Source organism: Gallus gallus, chromosome 14 (assembly GCF_016699485.2).
Source record: "Gallus gallus isolate bGalGal1 chromosome 14, bGalGal1.mat.broiler.GRCg7b, whole genome shotgun sequence".
Taxonomy (NCBI): Eukaryota; Metazoa; Chordata; class Aves; order Galliformes; family Phasianidae; genus Gallus; species Gallus gallus.
In genome coordinates this window covers 4396192-4418115 of record NC_052545.1, presented here as the reverse complement: position 1 = coordinate 4418115, position 21924 = coordinate 4396192, and the positions used below count along the sequence as shown (strand labels likewise).

At 47.8% G+C, this 21924-nt stretch overlaps 2 protein-coding genes and 2 long non-coding RNA genes across 4 annotated transcripts; 3 read left to right on the top strand and 1 right to left on the bottom strand.

Annotated features, from left to right (window-relative positions):
• The first annotated feature begins 3150 nt into the window (after nucleotides 1-3150).
• LOC121106777 lies at nucleotides 3151-12350 on the top strand. Its single transcript, XR_005839789.1, has 3 exons — nucleotides 3151-3567; nucleotides 4570-4647; nucleotides 9373-12350. It is a non-coding gene; the product is annotated as an uncharacterized LOC121106777 (long non-coding RNA).
• An 838-nt stretch (nucleotides 12351-13188) lies between these two features.
• Nucleotides 13189-14248, top strand: ATP5J2 (ATP synthase, H+ transporting, mitochondrial Fo complex subunit F2). The gene is made up of 4 exons (NM_001257200.1): nucleotides 13189-13217; nucleotides 13294-13401; nucleotides 13615-13731; nucleotides 14075-14248. Exons 1-4 carry the CDS (start codon nucleotides 13202-13204, stop codon nucleotides 14101-14103), a joined length of 270 nt encoding a protein of 89 aa, NP_001244129.1. The 5' UTR covers nucleotides 13189-13201; the 3' UTR covers nucleotides 14104-14248.
• A 682-nt stretch (nucleotides 14249-14930) lies between these two features.
• Nucleotides 14931-21863, bottom strand: CPSF4 (cleavage and polyadenylation specific factor 4). The gene is made up of 8 exons (NM_001277551.2): nucleotides 21577-21863; nucleotides 20339-20389; nucleotides 19753-19905; nucleotides 18865-18960; nucleotides 18618-18711; nucleotides 18107-18179; nucleotides 17553-17645; nucleotides 14931-16475 (listed from the first exon to the last, which is right to left on the bottom strand). The coding sequence occupies exons 1-8, from the start codon at nucleotides 21677-21679 to the stop codon at nucleotides 16407-16409; spliced, it is 732 nt and encodes a 243-aa protein (NP_001264480.1). The 5' UTR covers nucleotides 21680-21863; the 3' UTR covers nucleotides 14931-16406.
• On the top strand, nucleotides 17101-20428 carry LOC121106778. The gene is made up of 2 exons (XR_005839790.2): nucleotides 17101-17155; nucleotides 18537-20428. It is a non-coding gene; the product is annotated as an uncharacterized LOC121106778 (long non-coding RNA).
• Nucleotides 21864-21924: the final 61 nt, after the last annotated feature.

Sequence of the window (21924 nt, the reverse complement as noted above, 5' to 3'; positions counted from 1 at the left end):
CTGCATTTCTGGATCCAGTTTTGTCCTTGGCCAACTCCGTTTAGAAAAGGCTTTGTTTTTCTTGGGCTTTTTTTGTTTACAGCCTCTTGGCCTAGGCAGAGTTCAGCAGCAGCTGAATGCAGCCCAGGCTCTCCCAAGTGTAAGTTCTCCAGTGAAACATCTGGTTACGAGGCAAGGTCAAGCAGGCCTGGAATGGAAGAGGGCCACAGACTCAGGCGAGATGCAGCCAGCTGGGAAAAGAACAGGCTTTTCTGGGTAAGCTTGAGCATTAGGCTGGGAAAAGTAGAAGAAAAAGAGAGAAAGAAACAGATACTGCGAGAGTGCCAGGGATCAAGAGGTTGGCTCTTATGCTGGTTGGAAGTCAAGACCACCCTAGCTGCTACTTGAACTGCTGAGTCTGATTTAGCGAGAATTAAGTTGCTTCCAAATATGCAGAAGGTCTCTTCAGGTCCCTCATTTGTACTTATTTCCTAGGGTATGCATAGTAATTTCTCTATTTCCCACTGTCCTGGAATTGCCTTGGACATGTCCTTCAAGCAGAAGACCTTCTTCCCATTCTGTCCTCTCTACTATTATTATATCTCATGATTGTGCTAGAGCTGGAAGCATAAAGAAAGACCTGGCCTGCAGCGCACTGCACATCTTGACCCCCTTTTCTTTTGATCATAAGTTCTTTAGGAGGACCACCCAGCTGCTCTGTGTTTGCACAGCACCTAACACTACTGGTGCCCAAGTCAAGGTCTGGTTGCAATAACAACACAAATAAGCATTGTTCATGAGAGCACAAAAGCTACTGAGAAGAAAAGAACCCTTCAGGAAGCACAGAGAATGAATCCTTCCCCACAGCCCGAGGGAGTACTAATCTAAAATTTAGGATTTCCTTGTTCTTAAAAAGAGCTTCATTCCTCTGAGCAAGAATCAGGAAAACTTCCACGTGGACCAAACCAACTGCCAAGCACACAGAAGACCTGACAAGAGAGAGAGAGCTTATCGAACTGTGATTGATTTGTGGACCTCTAAAAAAGAGTGGGGAAGGACTAAACTCACACTATAGTTTTTCTACTGCATAAGGTGACCATCTGTAGTCACAGTAATCCCTATCCATGAATTTCAGAGAGAAACAGGTGGAGAATAATTGTCTGAGCATGGAACCAAGTACTGTTTCTGAGCAGAGCTTCCCCCAGGTACCTTCAATAAATCTCTCAGCGTTTTTGTGCTTGAGTATCCTTCTCTACAAGGGTAAGGACAATAGCAGACATTCACCTACTTCACTGGGTAATGAATGATTCAGATGGCTCTCATCGACCTCTTTAAGTCTTATACACAATATCCGATGTGCCACGCAGCAGTTCACATCAGTCAGAAAGCTATCGTCTCTTAATGGGACTGAGCTTCAGGGGTGATGGACAGGGCAAAGCCTGTGGAAGGACCTGGACTTGGAAAGTGGGGCCTTCATGGACCAGAAAGAAAGGACTTCAAATGTGAGCTTGGAAGACAACCAACATACCAAAAGGATATTGCGTTTCTTGTGCGCATAATCTGATGCCTAATTGGCATGCACCACTTGTTCATCCTAATCCCAGCTTTCCAGGGGATGCTGTCCCACCCCTGATGCTATCAGCAGATGGACTGCATCTGCCCAAATGAAAGGCACAGTTTCACTCCACACAGATTTTTCCCACCAAACTGCAGCTGTTGGATGCAGTTGGATGCTGGCCCCTGACTCGTAAAGCCTTTGCTTTAAATGCACAGATTTTCTTTCACAAGCTTGTTACCACTTAAGTCACCTTTCAGGCTGCCTGGGCACAAGCAAGATGTGAGCTGGAGTCACCGTGCTCCAGAGAATGCAGTCAGTACTTCTGAGCACATGGAGCTGCTAACGTTTGCCTGGCTCGGATCTCCCATGCTGTGCAAAAACTCGTGCAGAATTGCCAGGTATTAAGTCAGTACAGCACATCTGGATTGGGGCTTCACCCAGATGTGTTTGGGCCTCACAGTGCAGGCCATTCCTCACTTGAACACAAGGCTCCCGCTTTGAAAACTCCTTTGTAACCCCACGAAAACCCAACCGTGTGACTTTGCAGCTTCCTACACCCCTCGTCCTATAGGTAGGATCCAACGAGTTGTTGCTCTGCCCCTCTGCTATCTGCAATAATACTGGTGGAGTAAGATGAAACCTGATCCTGTGCTTTTCCCAGACAGTCTGGGGGTAACCCAAGAAGTGTATCCCATCCCCTGAATAACGACAATGAGAGCATAGAGAAATCCTCTAAATAACGATAAGGAGAGCATAAACAATCACTCTCTGCTGCCATTCCTGAGACAAAAAGAGGGGTACGTGTGGGTACCTCTCCATTGCCTTCCCCTACCAATGGTTTCAGAGTGTTGACCGCAAGCACCCATTGCAGCCGGGCAGCTGCCCAATAAGTTGAACACGAGCTCAGCCACCCTTCTACAGGCCAGCTCCTCAACTGCAAAATCTTCAGCCAGGAAAACAGTCCCTGTGAGCTTGTTCCCTCTCTGGGTATTCACAGCAGGGATAAGTGAGGCCTCATCTATAATCACCTAAAAACATCACATGATTCATGCTCTCTCAGTACAACAGCTGAGCACGCTGCAGGATACACAGCAACATACATTGGTGATGCACCATTACCCACTTTCCCATTGCAAGCCCTGTTGAAATGTTGCCATCAAATTATTTCAGCTGATCAAAGTAGGAAAAAAAAAAACCCAGAATATTAAAGCCCCAGATAACAAATTAATAAGAATAAAAGCATGTAGGTGAGAATTAAGAAGGCATTAACATTCTGATGGCATCTGCTGCCTAAATTAAACGACAGGGAAAAAAAAAAACCCTAAAAAAAAAAAAAAAAACCCGAGTTCAGCTGACGCTCAGGATCAGGACAAATAGTTCTCAGATGGAAATTACAGTTTTGAAAATGATGCACCAAAAAAGGATCCAATTTAGGACATTTCTGATTTGTAGAATTCTTTCTCCAGGTGGAGATCTCAAGGCTTGGCTGAAGGGCTGGCAGTGTGGTTTGGGAAGATGCTGGAGTCAATCCATTCCTGCATCCCACAGCAGGCCCACTGGGCCTGCTGTGGGATGCAGGAATGGATTGACTCCAGCATCTTCCTTCCCAAAGTGGCCCGCAGCCTATCTGGCCCCTTTGGCTCCTCTGGGGATCTGTGCCCTCTTGGAATTGGACCACGAGGATGCAATATGCCAACACCAACGTGGAAAAAGAAGAGGAACGAGGCCTGCATTTTCAAAGCGCTAAATGATGTGGCTAAGTGCATCCGTAATTTACATGAGCAGTTACTGTGACAACTAATAGAGAACGTCATAAGTAGCCAGTTGAGCATGTAATGACCTGAGTTCTATGCACCGTTGTGCCTCCTTGGCACACCCAATTAGGTGTGCATACACATTTCTCATGCCCCGAAGGACTCCTGCCTCAGCACAGAGCCCTGATTTCCCAGCACAAACCCAATCCCAGCAGCCCAGCCCAGCACAGCACAGTTTATGCCATGCAAAGTGCTGGCACAAGCTCCGTGGCCCAGGTTGGAATGGATCCTCAGACAGCTAATTAATTTCTACTGCTCCTTTGTGAACTGTAAATTACCCTTCCTTTCCTAGATTTCTGTCCCATTTTTTTTTTTCCCCTGCCTTTCTGTAGTGAAGCACTAAAAAGGGAAAAGTGCCAATAATGGGCTGTCGTTGTGATAAAAGCAGCCACGACTCACTCACGCTTTGAACAGTGCTCTGCTTATGACCAGAATACAAAAGCAATTGGGTTTCAAGAAACCGTCCACAGATAATGACTTTTCCTGGAGATGGGAGCATAGGAGGAATATTTAAAGCAGAAGAGAGGGGGGATCAGCGTTTGCTTCTGCAGGACAAACACAGCCAAGTTCCCCTCCTGCACAGGGTTAAAACCAAGATAAATAAGCTTCACTTAGAGACCAAACTCATCAGTATTGCCTGCGCAAGAGCAAAGGGAAAGTGCTTACAAGGCTGAACGCTGACAGCCTCCCCTTCTCACAGACAGGAAAGAAAAGGCTCTGTGAGAAGGAGTGACCTTCAGGCCACACACACCGCAGTGCTCGGAGAGAAGCCTCCCAAGCCAACAGGGCTGGAGCTTTTCACTGCTGCTGTGGCCCCGTTCAGTGCCCAGAGAGTCACAGAACGGTTGGGTTGGAAGGGACCTCACAGCCCCCCAGTCCCACCCCTGCTGTGGGCTGGCTTCCCCCCCCAGCTCAGGCTGCCCAGCGCCCACCCATGGGCTCAGGCACCTCCAGGGATGGGGCACCCACCACTCTGGGCAGCAGTGCCAGCACCTCACCGCCCTCTGAGAGAACAATTTCCTCTTCACATCTAACCCGAATGTCTTCTCTTTTAGTTTAAAGCCATTCCCATTGTCCTGTCACTGTCAGCCCATGCAGAGCTGTTGGCTTTCTGGTTGGATCCAGACATCAACACCAACTAGCACCTACAAGATGTGGTTGCAGCATATTTTCTCTGGTGATGCATCTGGTATTGAAACGCGTTTCCCTTGTCCATAGCACCCACCAGAGGCACAGGGAGCAGATCTTAACACACCTGAGCTGAACTTTGCACGGGCTCTGATGAAACTCAGCACGGTGAGCATCACTTCACCCTTGTGTCAGGACACCAGTGTTTGCACTGAATCTGTGGATAACAGAAAGGTATTACAGGAATTTTCGTGTGGTTGCATCTACCAAAAGCCCCTCGAAAGGCCACAATCACGAGAACATGTGGAAGGTCTCTGGGTCCATGCTGCTGGGATGCTGTAGGAATGAGAACACAGCATTGCTGGGGTGCCTTTATGGGGCCTTCAGCCCATAAGATCCCTATATTGCAAAACACCACATTCCTCAGCTCTGACAGAGCCTCTTTTATCTCAGCTGCAGATTCCTGAGTCAAAATCGCTGCCAGATGACTGTGCACAGTGAGTTAATGGCCACAAACCTGAGCGCCTCTTGCCTGGAGTCATTTATCCATAGCATCAATGACGTTATCCCGTTCAGCCCATATTTACTACAGCTACAAACTGATTCAGAGAAACCTGGAGTACAGGATTAATCATTACTCTTGGGATGTTGAAAATGGATACCAGAATGGACTTCCAAATTAGGTATCTAAAAGTCCTGCATCTCCCAGGAGAGCCCCATTACATCTCTCTCTTCGTTCTAATGGAATCTATAGCATGTGAGCACAGCTTGCCTCCCACAGGCCCTCCCTCGCAATTAGCCCCCAGCTCAGATTGCTGCTCTCCATAATGACTGGAGAACCACTTTCTTCAGGCCACAGAGATGTACAGAGGAAATGCTTATTGCAAAATGCAAGTCAACCACAGCCAGTGGGTCTGGGCCATGGTGGAGGGATACAGAAATGGCTTCTTCTTCTTCTTCTTCTTCTTTTTTTTTTGCCTCAGAAATAGAACTCACTAAAAATAGCAGTTCCTCAGGAACAAGACTGCCTGAAAATAGCTGTTTCTCAGGAGCAGGGCTGGCTGCTTCTGAAAGAGGCAGCTATTAATGTATAATTGTCCCTGAGGCTGGTTTCTGAGAAAATGCTGTACATACAGAAGGCTGTAATGAGATATGTTCACAGGCAGGAAACATAGGCACCCGCTCTTGTCACAGGTCCTGGACGCTCCTCTAGCTCACACAAGTGCATGTGGCTCACCGAGCCCAGCACAACACTGGGACGTGTTTTCTCTGTACTAGTTAAAGCAAAGCTGTGGGATGCTCTCATTATCTAGACCAGTAAATGACAAACCCCCCCACCAGCTCTAACCAAAATGACAGCAGATCCAGCTTTGAAACTCCACCGTTCTCCTTCCACACCAGAGCTTCGTTGAGCTGCAGACCGTGCAATGTACTTCTAATTCCCTGTTCTACTCAGCGCTTACAGCTTTCCCATGCAGTTGCTACAAGGCCATAAATCTTCTGGAGAACGGCCCTACATTTCCACCACTCCAGCGCTGCCTAATAATAAGGAAAGAGTAATTGCTTTCGGGGCTGATTGGTGGGTTGGTTATTCCCTAAAATGTCCCACTCCTCTCTCCCAGCTCACTGTGCCCCATCCCTGGAGGCATTCAAGGCCAGGCTGGATGTGGCTCTGGGCAGCCTGGTCTGGTGGTTGGTGACCCTGCACATAGCAGGGAGTTGAAACCAGATGATCACCGTGGTCCTTTTCAACCCAGGCCATTCTATGAATGGTTGGCGCTGACAGCCAACCCTTGCACAGAGGCCATCTCTTTTTCTCCTTTCCTTATGGACAACTCCAGATGAGCAAAATAAGCAGGGGTTACAAAAGATCCAGAGCAGGTATATTTTGCAAAGCAGCAGCTTTAATGAAACAGATGAGGTACAGGGGGCTCTGCCTGATTGCTCTCATCATTTCACTCCTACAACACCAGTGCTAGAATCCATAGTCTCTCGTGTTGAAAGCATGCTTGAATCCCAAAGGCTGGGTGGGAGTGGGCTGCATCATCACTGGATGGAAATCTATAGACTGCTTCTTCCGGGCTGTGTTTTTAATGTTTCTTCGAGTCGTATCTCTCCTCAGCTCACTAATGAGCCGATGCTGTAACATCCTGCTAACAGCAGAAGCAGCCTTCTGGAGGAATTGTAAGGCCACTGAGGAGCCCAAGGCAGTTCTTTCAGCTCGAGAAATTACTCTCTTTGTCCTGACCAAATTCCAGCAGAAGTAATGGCACTCTGTCTGCAATTACAGCAGGCTGTGATTTTCGTTATGGAAACTACCTTTAGTGCCGTGAACTGATCTTCCCCTTCCCTGCTGCTGAGTGGTATTGTTGGTATTGTTACGTAATCTGAACTGCAAACATAAAATGAAACATCTATAATATACATGCATATGTACACAAATAGTCCTTGCCTTTTCACACTGTTAAAATTTCCAAAAATGCCTTGGGACCCTCAAAGCAAACAGCCCATGAAAGATGGAGTGCTTGGCATCATTTCTCCTTGATAGCAGCACAGTGAGGATATTTTGCAGCTCAGATCGGTTTGATTAAGCAAGCGTTTTGTTGCTGCTCATGCAGGGCTCATTAAAAAATACTCTACATTTGTATAACATTTATCATCCAAGAATCTCATCATGTTTTACACAATGTAATTAATTAAACTTTATGGCTCCCTTCGGAGAGGGATGAGGAAAACGGAGAGTTGCCTTAATCCATCATTGAAATGCAGCAGACCCTGTGTTAGGGGAAAGCAGCTGTTCAACCAACAGCATGCAGCAGCTCTAGGACAAGAAAAGATCTCCAGGCAAAGTCACCCAGGGAGCGCACTACACACTTTATGTTTGCCTGCGTTATGTGTTTCCACTTCAGGTTCAATCCCAGCTCTTGCAGAAAAGAGGGGGAATTCAACACCACCACCCTGAGAACCTCAGGTTTGTGTCTGCAATGAGGCACGCCTTGTCTCTGCAAGCTGCAAGCACCTAGTGAATCCCCAGCACTGCTGAAACCAGGGGCACCACAGCCCTGCCCAGAGCCAAGGGAGGCAGGAGATACAAAACCATGCACCACAGATTGCATCTCACAGCGCTGGAATGCTGTGCAAGCTGGTGCTTAAAGGGAGGGAGAGCAAAGTCCCCTTAATCCCTCGCTTACTTCCCTCTCCCCTCCCCACCAGTAAATCCACACCTGTTAAAGGTCACCCTGACATGAAATATACCGCAGCTCCCTGCTCCAGCTCTGCTCCCCATCCCAGCCTTGCCGTCCTGCGGTGTGAGGCAGCAGAGGGACAGGGGTGCCCATGTGACCCGTGTGAATGTCAGAGCCGCGGATGAAATCCCACCCGACTCCGAGCTGATCTTTGCAGAGGAATCTCTTCCTCACCCTGGCTCTAAGCTCCCTTCTCACCACGTAGCTAGGATGACATGGCCGCTATTAGACAGAATTATGCCTCCTCCACCACCCCGCGTAAAGCTGGAATGGGATCGGTGCAAGCTGGGAAGGGGGTGTGAGGAGTTGTTTGGTTGGGAGTGAAGCATGACAACAAAATGCAGAGATACGCATGGGGAGATAATGATGCAAAGAAACACGTGTGCGTCCACACTGCATCACAGAGCAGCGCTCAGAAGAGAATGGTTTGACAAGTAGGTATCGTACTGACTCACCAGCTAATCCAACACAGCTGCAAAGCCTGTAACAGTGACAACATCGTTTTCACTGGAGAATTAAGGGAGAAGGATGCACGGTCTTGTTCTCCAGGTGTGCAAGTATCAAACTGAAAAGCTTGGGCTACATATGCAGTGATAATTTGCTGGTGGGGGCTGAGCTGCGGCTCTCCCATTGCAACCCAACCAACCTCCTGACTTCTTCGGGTCTTCTAGGAGGATGCTTGGCTCACCCAGTGGCAAAACAGTGAGAGGTAAATGAACCACTGCCCTTCTTGGCTCCTGAGTGCTTGTTTCAATCTGACATCTATCTCACTGCTGCTATCTCACTGTCACTAAGGGACCACAGACATCAGCAAGGAGGAACCCCAGATAGGAGCACATCCAGGTGTGCTCTGTGGGAGACACGCTGGGCTGAACCGGAGCCTGGCTGTATGCGACATCAGTGGGTATCTCTGTGGGGCTGTGGGGCTGATAACGTCCCACGTACACGAGTGCTTTTGGTATGAATTAAGACCCAATGTCAGCAGCTAGCAGAGATGTCAATAAAATGTCAGGAAAAAAAGTCAATAGCCATTGAGCGCCTCAGCTGGGAAGGCCGGCCAGCCGATTTCCACACAAGGCTGTGCAAGTGCTGTGGATTTTCATCAGACACAGAGGTGGCAAAGGAAGAAAGAAAGGAAAGGCACAAGGACTGTGCAGGAGCTACTGACAGTGGGTGCAATGATGGTAACGAGGCGATTTTTCAGCCTCTGTCACATTATTTAATTGGTCTCCAAACTCTTCCCAGATAATAGGAGACCCATTTTTACAACCCTCCTGCTGGGCCACTCGCACGCATTCGAAAACAGGCACAGTGATGAGTTGGGATTCATCACACTGACCTTCCCCATGCTCAGGAATGCAGGCACAGATGGGAGATGTATTCAGCCCTGCCCTTTGGGATTCATACCACCATCGTGTTCCCAGTGGGTACATGCCTTTCCTCTTTTCAGCATGAAGAAAGTGATTTTCACTGGTCCCTGGGTTTATTTTCATGTTTGCCTATGGGAAGCAGGCAGTCTCAGATACAGCCACGGCTGCCACAGATTTATCTTAGTGAAAACGCCTGCTTTGGTTTCGCGAGTGTTTTAATTAACGTAAATTATTTTACTACACTTTGCTACTGATAGCATATAATTGTCTCCCCACAGGTATATATTTAGCCAACCAGCAGGCTGATCAAGGACCTACCAAACAAAGTGCTTTTGCAACTGACACTACATACAAGCAAAGGCCGGCGAGATGGGACCACAGGAGGTGGGCATTCCTCAACACACGGCTTAAATTGCCCCATTTGGAGAAGGTAATCATAACGTTCAATTACACATTTCATCAGAGAAGCGTGAAGGCGCCTCAATGCTTAAGTGCTGCGAAGGAGAAAAGATGTGTTAACTATTAATTATTGGTAAGCAATCTCCTCTGTGAAGTGTTTCGAGGTTGGCTATGTAAAGTGGCTCTGCAATAACACACGGCAAGCAATGCTCTTACAATCCTATGTCCATTCTCTCAACTGCTTCTGCTGGGTCAGTCCGTAGGTATCACTGTCAGTGCAAGGGAATTCATTTTCCTGAGGAAGTGTGGCCATGGAAGGCTTCCCAACTCCACGCTCATCTCTCACCCTATTCCCCCCAGCAGCCAGCTTTCCCTGCAAGCACTTCTTGAGATGAACCGGGTTGAGACCTGAGCAGCCCAGCAGCACTGCTCTCACCACATCAGACTGCTCGTACAGTTTGAAACCAAGGTTGGGTCAAGCTGTTTTTTCCCCAGGTTGCCAATTGATAAAACATGCCGCTCCCCATTGAGCTGGCACTGCTTGTGTTCCGTGATTTCTTTCTCTCCTTGATGGCTGCAGCTACTCAGCCTGCGATAGTGGGAAGACATCGGCTCCAAATAACTGCTGGGGAGCCAAGAAGCATCCTATGCCAAACCGCTTGTGTCAGAACTTTATCTGTCCGCTTGTGTAGGTTTGATCCTTTATTAAAAGCACGGGGCGCTTTGTCATCACTTTGAGTGGGCGCAGGATCAGGGAGGTAAATCCTCGTCTCTTGACCTTCCTGAAGGCCACTCTGCACCACTCTGCACGGCTACGGACACTGTCTGCATCCTCTCGTAGCACTGCTGACCATCCCCACCTGGCGAGACCCTGCATTTCAAAGGGTGGCAAATGCAACACAGCCCCTAAGACCTCACCGTCTGAGGGAGGTCACGTTCTGCTTTTTGCTTCGCCTTTTAATGAAGAGTGTTACTTAACTTTTCAATCCACAGCTGCATCTTCGGAGTGAAAGCTGCAGTATTATGTGCCGTGGTCGCTACAGGAGAAAGGAAACCTCTTTCGTATTTACTGACGTCTTCTGCCAAATACTCGGGGTTTTCTGAATGATGGACTCACTATTATCTCCATGCCATTACGTATAAACTTCACAGCACTTTCTGGAGGGAACTTGAGCAAGATGAAAACCTCAGGGCAACAATCCATTAGGCTTTTATTTTTATAGGCTGGGTTAAATCTTCTTGAAACTGGTAGATCTAACTGCGTCCCTTTATTTAGGGTCGCTGAAGGAGACATTAAGGCTGTGTTTCTACCCACAATGCAGGATGGCTCGTGCACCTGAAGGCTCAGAGGGGACAGTCTTGGGCAGGACATTAAAAGGAAGGAGATTTTGTGTAGATGGACAATGTGGTTCAGGTGGAGAAGAAGACAGAAAGAGAGCGTGTTGAAACAGGCAGGGAACGGAAGCTTCGAGCAGCCTGAACAATCACTGATACAAAGCCTGGACTCAACACGAGAAACAGAGGGGTTTGGGGTCACAGTGCTGCCGGGAACAGGTGTGGAGCTGGAAGCAAGGAAGCTCTCAGCTGTGTGATTTCTTCCATGTTCAGGAAAGGAGGGCTGAGAGCGTTCTTGTAAGCACACAGAAATACAACAGAAATACCCTTCTTCATCACTCCTCCTCCTCCAATGTGAATCAACCAGCGAGACCTTGAACGTTAGCCAGCAGCACAGGTCAAAGGGAGGAAATGTGCTGCAAAGCCTCCCACATCTGCACCATTTAACTCTTCCTGCTTGGTTTGGGATTAAGATGGCACACGGACAGCAGCTCTTCTCCCTCAGCTCAGCAGAGCAGGCCGTTCAGGCCGAGGTTTAGGACACTGCTGTCCCTAATTGCTTTGGAGATGGATCCTTTTTATGGCCTTCCTTTGCTATCGTAACAAATCAAACTTCCCCAGGCTTTGCTGTAAGCAGTTCGAACAATGCTGTGTGCTCCGCAGGAGCTCTTCAAAATGAGGCACCTGCCACTGGCTTTTCTCCTGTAGGTGAATTAATCTGCCTTGCGTGAGTAATCCTATTTAAAACTACAGGTTGCCTTGCAAGAATGAGGGAAGCAAGTCTGAGGCATGCTTTTATGCAAGTGCAGCAAAAAGGCCACCTAGCAGTTCATGAGGGGACACTTCTGCAATAAAACTGCAGTTGCCAGTAACTGCAGTAATAGAATAAAGGATAATTTAATAACGGGAGTTTTAACTCATTTAACAGTGACTACATTCAGAACACTTTCTCCAAGTGACCGGGCACACTGTGCTTCCCTAACTCTACTTTCTGCTAATAAGTGAAAGAAAAAAAAGCAGGCAGTAGTCTCCTCCTTCTGCCTTTATTGTGATGTTACAGGAGAGCACTGCTCCATGTAAAGCAATTGATTTTGGTAAGATGAAGGACTAAGATACAAGCTGGACACCCAGGCCAGCCTTGGAGCAACGTGAATCACACAGTGCCATCTCCAAACGACAGCAGTCAGCTCCTTTAGTAGCGGGTAAACCTAAGCCTAAATGCAAGGACTCTGCAGCGACTAAAGGAGATCCTACGGATGGGACTCTGCAACCTAAGCAAAGCAAAAGGTGCAGAAATGGGTCGCTCAGTGCTCACGTAGGAGCCGTGCATCCCGAATTTAGTCTCCATCGTCTCTGCTCTGTTGAAGCAGTCCCCGTGCGGTGCAGGTTTAACGCCTGGGAGATCTCTCGTACCGGCTGGCTGGCTGCTCCGTGCCGCATCGCTTCGCTGGTCGAGTTCAGCGCAGCAAAGAACCGAACCGGACGCTGCTCCGGAGCCGAACGATTCGATGGGAAACCTCTAGAGGTCGGGCGAGCTCCGAGCCTCGCTGCGCTGCTCGCTGCCTGCCAGTGACACCTGCCGGGCCATGCGCGTCCCCAGGCCGTCACAGAGCCGCGGTGGCACGGGGCGGGTTGGGTGCTTCCCAGACACGGGCACAGCTGGGAGAGGAGCTCAGAGAGCAGCGCTGCCGGGAGGGATTTGGGTGGCAGGAAGGCTGGGTAGGAGCCAGCAGGGTGCGCTTGGGGCATGAAGGCGTGCTGCGTGCTGGGTGTGACAACTGAGGGGTTGCACGGGGCGGGAGGGGTCGTCCTCCTCTGCTCTGCCCTCGGGAGGCCCCACATGGAGCACTGCGTCCATGGGTCCCCAGCACAAGGATGTGGAGCTGCTGGAGCAGGGCCTGCGGAGGGCATGGAGATGTCAGAGTGGAGCACATCTGCAGTAGGGACAGGCTGAGAGCTGGGGGTGCAGCCTGGGGAAGGGAAGGCTTTGGGGGGACCTCACTGCAGCCTTCCACTACCTAAAGGGAGCTGATAAACAGGAGGAGAGTGATTTTTTACACTGCCTGATAGTGATAGGACAATGGGGATGGTTTTAAGCTAAAAGAGGGGAGATTTAGGTCAGATGCAATAGGGAAATGGCTCACTCAGAGGGCGGTGAGGTGCTGGCACTGCTTCCAGAGAGGTGGATACCCCATCTCTGGAGGTGCCCGAGGCCACGACTCCGCGATAAGCGCCATTGATCTACACCCTCCCGCCCCGCCCCGCCCCACCCAACATGGCGGCGCCCCATCCCCACCGCCGACCCTCCTCCCGTCAGCCCCTGCGCCGCGCCCCCTTCCCGTCTCGCCCCGCGGTGGCGCACAGCACGACAAGATGGCGCAGCCGCCGGGTGAGTGCCGTGGGCCGCCAAGGTGACCGCGGCTCCTCGCCTCCCACTGACCGCGCTCTGTCTCTTTGTCCCGCAGTTCCCCTGAAGGACATGAAGCTGCTGGACGTCAAGGTGGGCCAGCTGTCCACCTGGCTGGCCATGAGGGACTTCACCCCCAGCGGCATCGTGGGTGCCTTCCGCAGAGGTGAGCGGGGCGGGGGCCCGAGGGAGGAGGAGGCCCTTAAATCACCTGGCGTGGGTTTTGAGCAGAGCTCTGTGCTGTACGTGCAGCCAGGCCGCTACGTCGGCTTAAAAACAACAGATACGGGTGTCTCTGTAGTGTGTATGTCGGTATCGAAGAGTCGGGTCGTTCTGAAGTAACGTGAGCTGCTGTGAAAACCACCCTTCTTCTCCGCAGGTTATGACAGGTATTACAATAAGTATATCAATGTGAGGAAAGGGGGCCTCGGTGGTATCAGTATGGTGCTTGCTGGGTACGTTGTCCTCAGCTACATCTGGAGCTACAGTCACTTGAGTAAGTAAAAACTGGCTGCATGTGCACAGTGCAGCGTGGTGGATTGCTTGGGGCAGTGACAGCAGGAAAGTTGTACCTGCCCTTAGAAATTAAGTCAAACAGAATGGCAAGCGTTGCCACTTCCATCTGATGCTGTCTGGGCAAGCAAATTGCATGCTTCTAATTGTCAGATAACCCATGCTTCCTTGGTGTTGAAGGAAGTGTAGATCTTCTTGCCTCTTTAACCTGATGGTGCTTAGAAACTACACGCTTGGATTTCCCTTCGAGTGCTTTTTGTGTGTGTGTGAAATCCATGGATTATTTTTTTTTTCTTGCAACTTCTTGTTGTTTTACTTTGATACAGAGCATGACCGCCGCAGGAAGTACCACTGAAACATGGCATTCAGGAAGTGAAGGTGCAGCTTGTGGCCACTGGGACATTCATCCTGACAGAAGGCAACTGAACTGTCATTCATTAAAAAAAAAATCTCTCCTGTTGTGACCAATAATAAAGTGCATACACTTTACACTTACTGAACTGAGGCTGTCATAAATGGCTTGTTAATTTTACTCCGTGGATGAGTTTTGTCTTCTCAATTTTGCACCTCACAAGGGTAAGTTCGGGTAAAGTTTCTGCTACGTAGGCTGCATTATGAATTGGGGAAATTATTACAACTGGTTTGTATTTAACTCTGATAAAAGCATTTGTTTGCTCCTTTACTTCTGCTGGTCTAGCTGTTAAAGGCTGGACAACTAGATGAAAGGGTATAATATTTTAAAGAAGAATATCTGAGCTTCTAGAAGCTTGGTGTGGCTGTGTACTTCTCATTCTCCACGTGGCATCTCCACAGACGTGGACAACTTTCCACCATCTGGGACAGGTTCAGGTTTGTTACCTGTTAACCCATTTCTGTCAAAACTATAGCTATGTTCATTACTTACAGAAGCTGGAAGGGTATTCTGAATGGATATAAGCCTAAAGGAATTGTAATATAATGAAAGTCCATTAAAAATGGAAAACTGCTTACTGACTTAAATGCAGTGGTACATCACAGTTGCTCTTTTAAACTGCAATTGTGCAATTTGGCCCCACCTAATTAGCTTTCTCGTGCTTTCCACTAAGCAAGGGCATTTCTTGAAGCTTGTCATTGTACCTGGGTGTTGCAGGTACAGTCTGCAGTGTATTTCTCATAATAGGAGCAAGAATGAAAACCACTGGGTAAGGGATACAAACAATGTCTCAAGCTTTATCAGTAAGAGGAAGGCTTTTCAGTTGCAGAAAACATCTTTTCAGGGAGTGAAGACTAAGTCTCCATGAACTAGGTGGGAATGGTAACTAGACACAGGGGTTTGTTCCCTTTCCATGCACCTAGTTACATGCAGGTGTCATCTTAGGTTGGCTGCTATTCAGCATGAAGGAACACAACACAGTAAGAAAATTCTTGACAGTTTGCTGTACTGTAGTCACTTAGCCTTGAAACTTCTATTTTGACCGACTCTGAATACCCACAATGAAACAATGGCTGCCATTCAAACCAACATAGGCTCTGGTCACTTTTCCTAATATAACCACATTACCCTACTTAAAAAAAATAATAATCACAGTCAGCTTTTTCCATCCGTACATTTCAATAAAAACAACGTATAAAGGCAGTCAGCAAATGAGAGGGGTTATAATCAGTAAGGCTCACGTTGTAGGTGCAAGTTGTTGGTTTTCTTTTTAATTCACGTTTTATCATTGGCCCTTTTGAAATAGTTGTCTTACAAAACAAATGGGTTTTGGCTTGCAGAGGTATGATCTCAGAAGAATGTTCTACCACCTTTAAAAGCAGTGTTCCATAAAAATATACAGCTCCACTTCTTGGTCTTCTTTAGGCTATGGAAATACCTGTTTGGTGTGAGCTGAATGACAGGGGTGCTGAGAAAAGGCTCTTTTGTTCCTACGCTTTAAACTGTGTTCATTTCCCTATGTGCTTTTTGCAAATGGAAAATGAGCACAGATGTGCATTTCCTAAAATCATTTCTCCTCCTTATTTGGCCAACTACAGGGATGCCAATTTATTCTTCCAAAATCAGTTCTCACCCAGAAGATTAATTTCTAACCTTCAGTATAGCAAGAAACACAGAAACAAAGCAAGTGGACAAGAGTTTTACAGCCTGGTGTGTGTCAGGCATTAAGTCAATCACCAGGACAAGCTCACCAATGACGAGACCAGATCTAGGAACACAACTTTACTTTGTAAGAGCAGGACAGCAGAATTCCTCACTGAAGGGAAGGCATTTCAAGTACTAATTTTCCCAGTCAGTCTTTCTGCTTCCACAGGGAGTGCTGAAATGCAGCAGGTTCTCCAAAGAGAAGTGGCAGAAGGAAAACACTTTAAAAAAGACACCGGGGTAAGATGCATTTACATAGAATGCTGTACCGGTGAGGGGTTTGCATATCTGTTTGCTTTTAGATCTACCTTTCAGCAGGGCTCAATGAAAGTAGACGGAGGCCAAAATCTATTTTAAAAAGCTTAAAACATAAAAAAAGTTGTGGACAATTACAAAAATGTTGCTTAGCAGCAGCCAGCCTCTGACCAGTTCTTTCAGTAATGGCATTAAAAAACCAACCTGATTAATAGTTCAAGAAATAGTGCAAGGCAGAAACCTTTTCTCAGTGTTAATAGCTCCCTTGCACTCTTCTTTCTGCTCTTTCACTGTCCACTGAGAAAGGCCAGATGTCCTTTGGTGCATCTGTTGGCATAATGACCTTTTTCACCACACTAAAAAAAAGAAGAGAGAAAGAGGAGCTTTTAGGGCTACAGGTTTTTTCTTTAGCTGCCCCTAACAATGCACCCAGTAACTGTTCAATTCCAAAGCTTTTCCATGTACGCAAGATACAGCATTCAGTCAGTGAAGTGAAACCTGGTGTCAAAAGAGCCACAACTTATGGGCTATTTCCACTCCCAGGAACAAAAGCTGATTCTGTGCTGGGATCAACCAGTACCACGTTGTTGTATGACAAAAGGGACAGATCCCAGTGCACTGTTGCAAAGAGCTGTAACATACAATGTGAATTTCAGTATTTGAGGGTTCCAAGACTACTCCACTTAATATGTACTGCAACGGAGGTTTACACTGGGGGTTCAGCTGATCCTGGATTACACAGTTAAAAATGCATCTAAATAAGAAATGTGTGACGTTGCAACTTAGGGCTATTCAAAGCCAGAGATAAACAGCAGCCTCCAACATCACAGTATTCTCCACTGTAGTGGAAATTTAAGTCACGGCCTGAAGCAGTGATTGAGCACCTGGTGGGAAGGCAGGGTCAAACCAGAGGAGCTCAGGTGTATGCAATGCATCTGAGTGACTGGAAGGGGTGGAGTCAGGATCCACCCCTTCCCAGACCTCATTTAAGGGCTGGCAGTGGAGGTAAGAGGATCTCCCTGGAGGCCTTCTAAAGGTAAGCACTTTTTCTTCCTTTGTTTCTGTGCCTATGGCTGCTACGTTTAGGCTTGTTCTTATTTGCTCCAGCCTAGGATTGTGCCTTTGTGCTGTTGTTGCTGTACTTTCCTTCACCTTATAGCACTACATCCACATACATAGTTTACTTGCTTCCTTAAATCTTTGCTGTAGAGTGCTTATTCACTAGAGAGGAAGTAGCCTTAGACAGACATGTGGCTTCTGAAAGCTGTATTTGCAGAAGACTGGATTTGATTCAGCTTCTTAATATCCTTGTCCAAACATAGTAACTGCTGCTCAAGCAAGCAACCAGTAGAAAGCAGCATGAGATAGTCCAGGTGATATGTGCTCTTACTACTTAAATGTAGTACCCCTGCTCTCCCTCCCTTCTGAATTACCTTGTAACAGGTGACCTGCTCCAATGGCCGGGGTCCTCTGTTCCCAGTGTTGTTATTTTGAGACTGCATGACTCCAATAACTTGGGGTGTCCTCTGTTAGTTAGGAGAATTGACTCATTAAGCGCATCAAGGATAATGATCTTTACAGTTCTTATTTTCTTAACAAGAGAAAAGAACACCCCACATATTGAATGATCTGTTTTCCTCCCAGTCTGTGTGGGTGATCTGCCAGCTGGAGCACCAGAGAGAAGAAACCAAAAACTAAGGATTACAAAACCCAGCAATCCTGCTTTTCTCTGAAAAGCAGCTTTAGAGAATTGGTTTGGGCTGCTAAAATATCATTGCCTGAGATGTCATGCAGATTACAAAAACTGGCAGATTGTTGCATAACCACACGTGACATGCTTCTCTGTTATGCAGGAGCGTTCTGTGACTAGATCTTCATGTTATATTAGAGCAACTGTAAGACTTTCATTACTATAATGGCCTCTTCTAAAGCATTGTGGAGAATGCTTTGAGAGTGGGTGTCTGTAGGATGCAGGGGAATTGTGTACCTTTTGCTGTGTTTGTGCTGGCTGAGGCAGTGGTGGTTGCTCTGTGGTTCCCATAGGTAGTTCAAATCGAGGGCTGGTTTAGGCAGAAACAAAGAGAAACAAAGATTCTCAAATCAAATGCCAACATTTTTGCATCAGCCCAGTTTAAAAAAAAAAAAAGAACCTCTAAACAACAAAATATTCAGCAAATTAAATTAGATTCATGGAAAACATATCTCCTTTCCCCAGTTCTCATTCTGATGCTCAGTATTTATGCTTACTAAAACAATATGCCAGTAACCAGAAGTCTTCTGTAATATAAGCTCACACAATCCCACCGTGGCATGTGAGCACCACTTCAGTGTCTTACTGCTAACTCCCTGATGAGGACATGAACCACATCCTCCTAGCGAAAATAGATTGTTATACTAAATGTTGGCTATCTTTACAGAACCACTGGAGCACCCCCATTTGACACACATCAGGTTACAGTGGAAACATCGTTAAAGAGCAAGCCTGGAACCATACTCACTGCATGAATTTACAGGTAGGCCCTTCCGGACAGAATCCTACTAGGTAATTCACACAAATGACTCTTCGAGTGTGCCGGTGTCTGCAGAGTGGACCTGCAACACAAAGCTCAATGGTTCATGTACCATATATGCACACTGCAGCATTAAATAGCAGCAGGTACACAAAGCAGATCATGCAAGGAAATACAAGCAACACCCTACCCTTCATTTAAAGCCACAGAAGCAGCAACTACACAGCATACATACCGTGTTTACAGAAGCCTCTGTCATACCAGGGACAGTCTTTGATCTTAGATTCCGGGTCAATGTGCAAGAACGGACATTCTTTGTTACTGCATTCCCCTGTACCAAAGGCAAATGCACTTCTTAGTTAATGATGCAGGTTTAAGATCAAATAACTCCTAAAATGTTACCTGGATCATGTAGTTCCCACAAAGCTGTGACCAGCATTCATAATATCAGGCACAACAGTCTTATTGCCTGACTTAACCTAGAGGATGAACACCAAGCACTCACCCCTAGTGAGTGAAGTTCTACCAGACTAGATTATTTATGGGTGCTTTTAAAAACAATGCAGAAGCTGATTTTGAAAGAGATTCATGATAACAAAAACCAAACATTTAGTGCACCAAAAGTGTGGAGAAACTACAAATTGCGCACTAACCTCAATCCAAGGAAACCTACAAGACTGTAAGTTTCTGACAGCAAGTTGCCTCATTATGTCCAGATCTCCAGAGCTGGAAAGCAAGTGCATAAAAGTTTTGCACCCCCATGCCCTCTGCTGCTCATCAACTCCCCAAAACAAGAGTCATGCAAAGACCACCTGCTTAGCCTATTCAACTCATACTAAAGAGAGAACACAAAGTACAAAACCCAGTAACAATGTGAACTTCCTCCCTCTTCCCCAAAGTGACAAGCTCTTCAGAGAGAAGACATCTACAACACACAGCAGACTGAGGGGAATAAAAAGATAGAAGAGCTAAGCAGACCTGAAAAACTACAACCGAACAGTGTCAGCAGACATGGAAGAACTGAAATATTCTGAAGATGAAACAAGATGGATGTACCAGGATCTTCTTCACCAGACTCCCACACTTGCAAGGAACACTAAGTAGGAGCTATAACGCTTCTTACCAAATTTGGAGTAGAAGTAACACTCAGGCATCTTGGTCATGTCATACTCGTGCAGAAACTCGCACTGGTCTCCCTTTTTGCATAGTCCTCGTAGCCAGTGTTTGCAAACAACAGTCTTTTCCCCACTGATGTGTCTGAATGGGCACATACCTCCTACACGAGGATGGGACAAGGAAAACGAAAGAGAAGAATGATTAAAATCTGCAGCACAAGCAGGAACACAGCAACAACAGTGCTTCACTTGCCTCTACAAGAGGGGTTTTGGAAGAATTCAGTTTTTCCTCTGACTTTGGTTTTTAATGGCAATGACAAACAAGGAGATCCAGGGAAGTCCCATTTTACCTTCTAACAAGCTGAGCACTGTAGTCTCCAGCTCTTAATCTGAGCAACCACAACCCACAGATACAACAGCAGTTATATCCACAGCAAACCCTGCACAATTTGTGGAGCTAACCCAATATCCTTCATTTTTATCCTCTCTCTCAGCCCTCATCTTAACAAAACCCACGATTATCATACACAGTGCTAGCAAATCTGACTCTCCTCCCTGCTATATGAGTGTAAGTGTACTGGAAATACAACTTGCCTTTCCCACATGCCGCTTTTAAAAAAAATTCACAGACAGCTGCCCCTGATTCTGTGGAGAGAAGAAACATAATAAACGTTAACAACCTTTTGTAGGAGCTTTCAAAGTATTTTCTTCCTGAAGAAACGATTAAGTCCTCAAATGCAAAAGAGAAATAGCATTTTGGTTTGAGAAATTTACATTCCTGTATGAATTCTTTGTTCGGGTCTGGCCTTCACAAATATCTGTGTTCTCCTTACTGAATACACAGCAGGGGAATTTGCAAAGTTCAGAAGTTCTGTTTAGACTTTCAGGCTTAGGCTCTGCTGGCTGGGCAACTACTATTAAACCAATTGCCATAGTGAAACGTGTTTAGAGCCCCGGCAACTCCAGTCTTGTCCTTTTTCAGCAGAACAGCCTGAACCAATCATTGCTGCATTATCCCTCGCTGACCAACAGGAATCACAGCATCCAAGGGAGCGACATGAGGTCAGCAGCATTGACACAGAACATCAGCAACCTTCTGAGTCTCCCAGGACTAGTTGTATCAGTTGACAAGTTGGAGAAAATCTCTACGATGACTAAAGTCCAACCAGCCCATCCTTGCCATGCTTGCCAACCACATCTTTCAGTGCCACATCTCCATGGTTCTCAAACACCTCCAGGGGTGGTGACTCCACCACCTCCCTGGGCAGCCTGTTCCAATGCATTACCACTCTTTTGGAGATGAAATGTCTTCTAAATATCCAACCTGAACCTCCCCTGGTACAGCTTGAAGCCATCACCTCTCACCCTATCACTGTTACCTGGGAGCAGAGGCCGACCCTCACCTCACCACATCCTCCTTTCAGGAGATGTAGGGAGTGATGTGGTCTCCCCCTGAGCCCCCCCCTCCCCATCTCCAGACTAATCAGGAGGCAGCAGGAAAGCATTCTGACACCTAACCATGAATACACCTACAGCTTCCCTGCCACCAAAACACCTCATCTACCGAAAGGGAAATAAAACAACAGCGGGGGAGAGCAGTGTTTATTCACATGAACGCCTCAACTTCGCTTCCATCCCAGCCTGGCACAAACTACGGCTACAGACACACGGCACCCGGCCCGAGGCAAAACCTCGTAGGGCAGCAGGAGCTGAGGGGACACGAGGACAGGAGGCCAGCACAGGGCCCGGGAACCCCCCCACCACCCCGGGACAGGGACAGAGGCGGCCCCGCACCCCGGGGAGGAAAGGCCGCGCCCGGCGCCCACACGCACTGTCCATGCCGGGAAAGGGCAGCGGCTGCGCCCCCAGCTGCTGCTCCACCGCCAGCTCCAGGTCGAACTTGATGTGGTCCACGCTGGCGATGAGCTCCTGCATGGTGGCAGCCGGGGGGCGACGGCACCGGGAGGGAAGGGGGGGAATGGTGGGGGCCGGCTGTGGCCAGGCCCGGCCCGGCCTGGCCCGGCCCAGCCTGCTTCGCTTCGGCAGTGCCTCAAGAGTGAAGGCGGCCGCGCGCGCCCCGCGCCGCGCCGCCCGCCTGTCCCGGAGGATGCCGGGAGACCACCTCCGGCTCCGGCCGCCCGGCAGGCAGCGCGCCCGCGCGGCTCTCCGCCAATCAGGTG

What these genes read in the sequence shown, in the direction of transcription:
- ATP5J2 (NM_001257200.1), top strand. An exon ending in CGTGGGTGCCTTCCGCAGAG is followed by an intron (nt 13,402 to 13,614) that starts GTGAGCGGGGCG and finishes TCTTCTCCGCAG; the next exon opens with GTTATGACAGGTATTACAAT. An exon ending in CTGGAGCTACAGTCACTTGA is followed by an intron (nt 13,732 to 14,074) that starts GTAAGTAAAAAC and finishes ACTTTGATACAG; the next exon opens with AGCATGACCGCCGCAGGAAG.
- CPSF4 (NM_001277551.2), bottom strand. Translation starts at nt 21,679, where the DNA reads ATGCAGGAGCTCATCGCCAGCGTGGACCACATCAAGTTCGACCTGGAG. An exon ending in GCCCTTTCCCGGCATGGACA is followed by an intron (nt 20,390 to 21,576) that starts GTGCGTGTGGGC and finishes TTCTCTCCACAG; the next exon opens with AATCAGGGGCAGCTGTCTGT. An exon ending in CAGAGGCTTCTGTAAACACG is followed by an intron (nt 18,712 to 18,864) that starts GTATGTATGCTG and finishes TTTGTGTTGCAG; the next exon opens with GTCCACTCTGCAGACACCGG.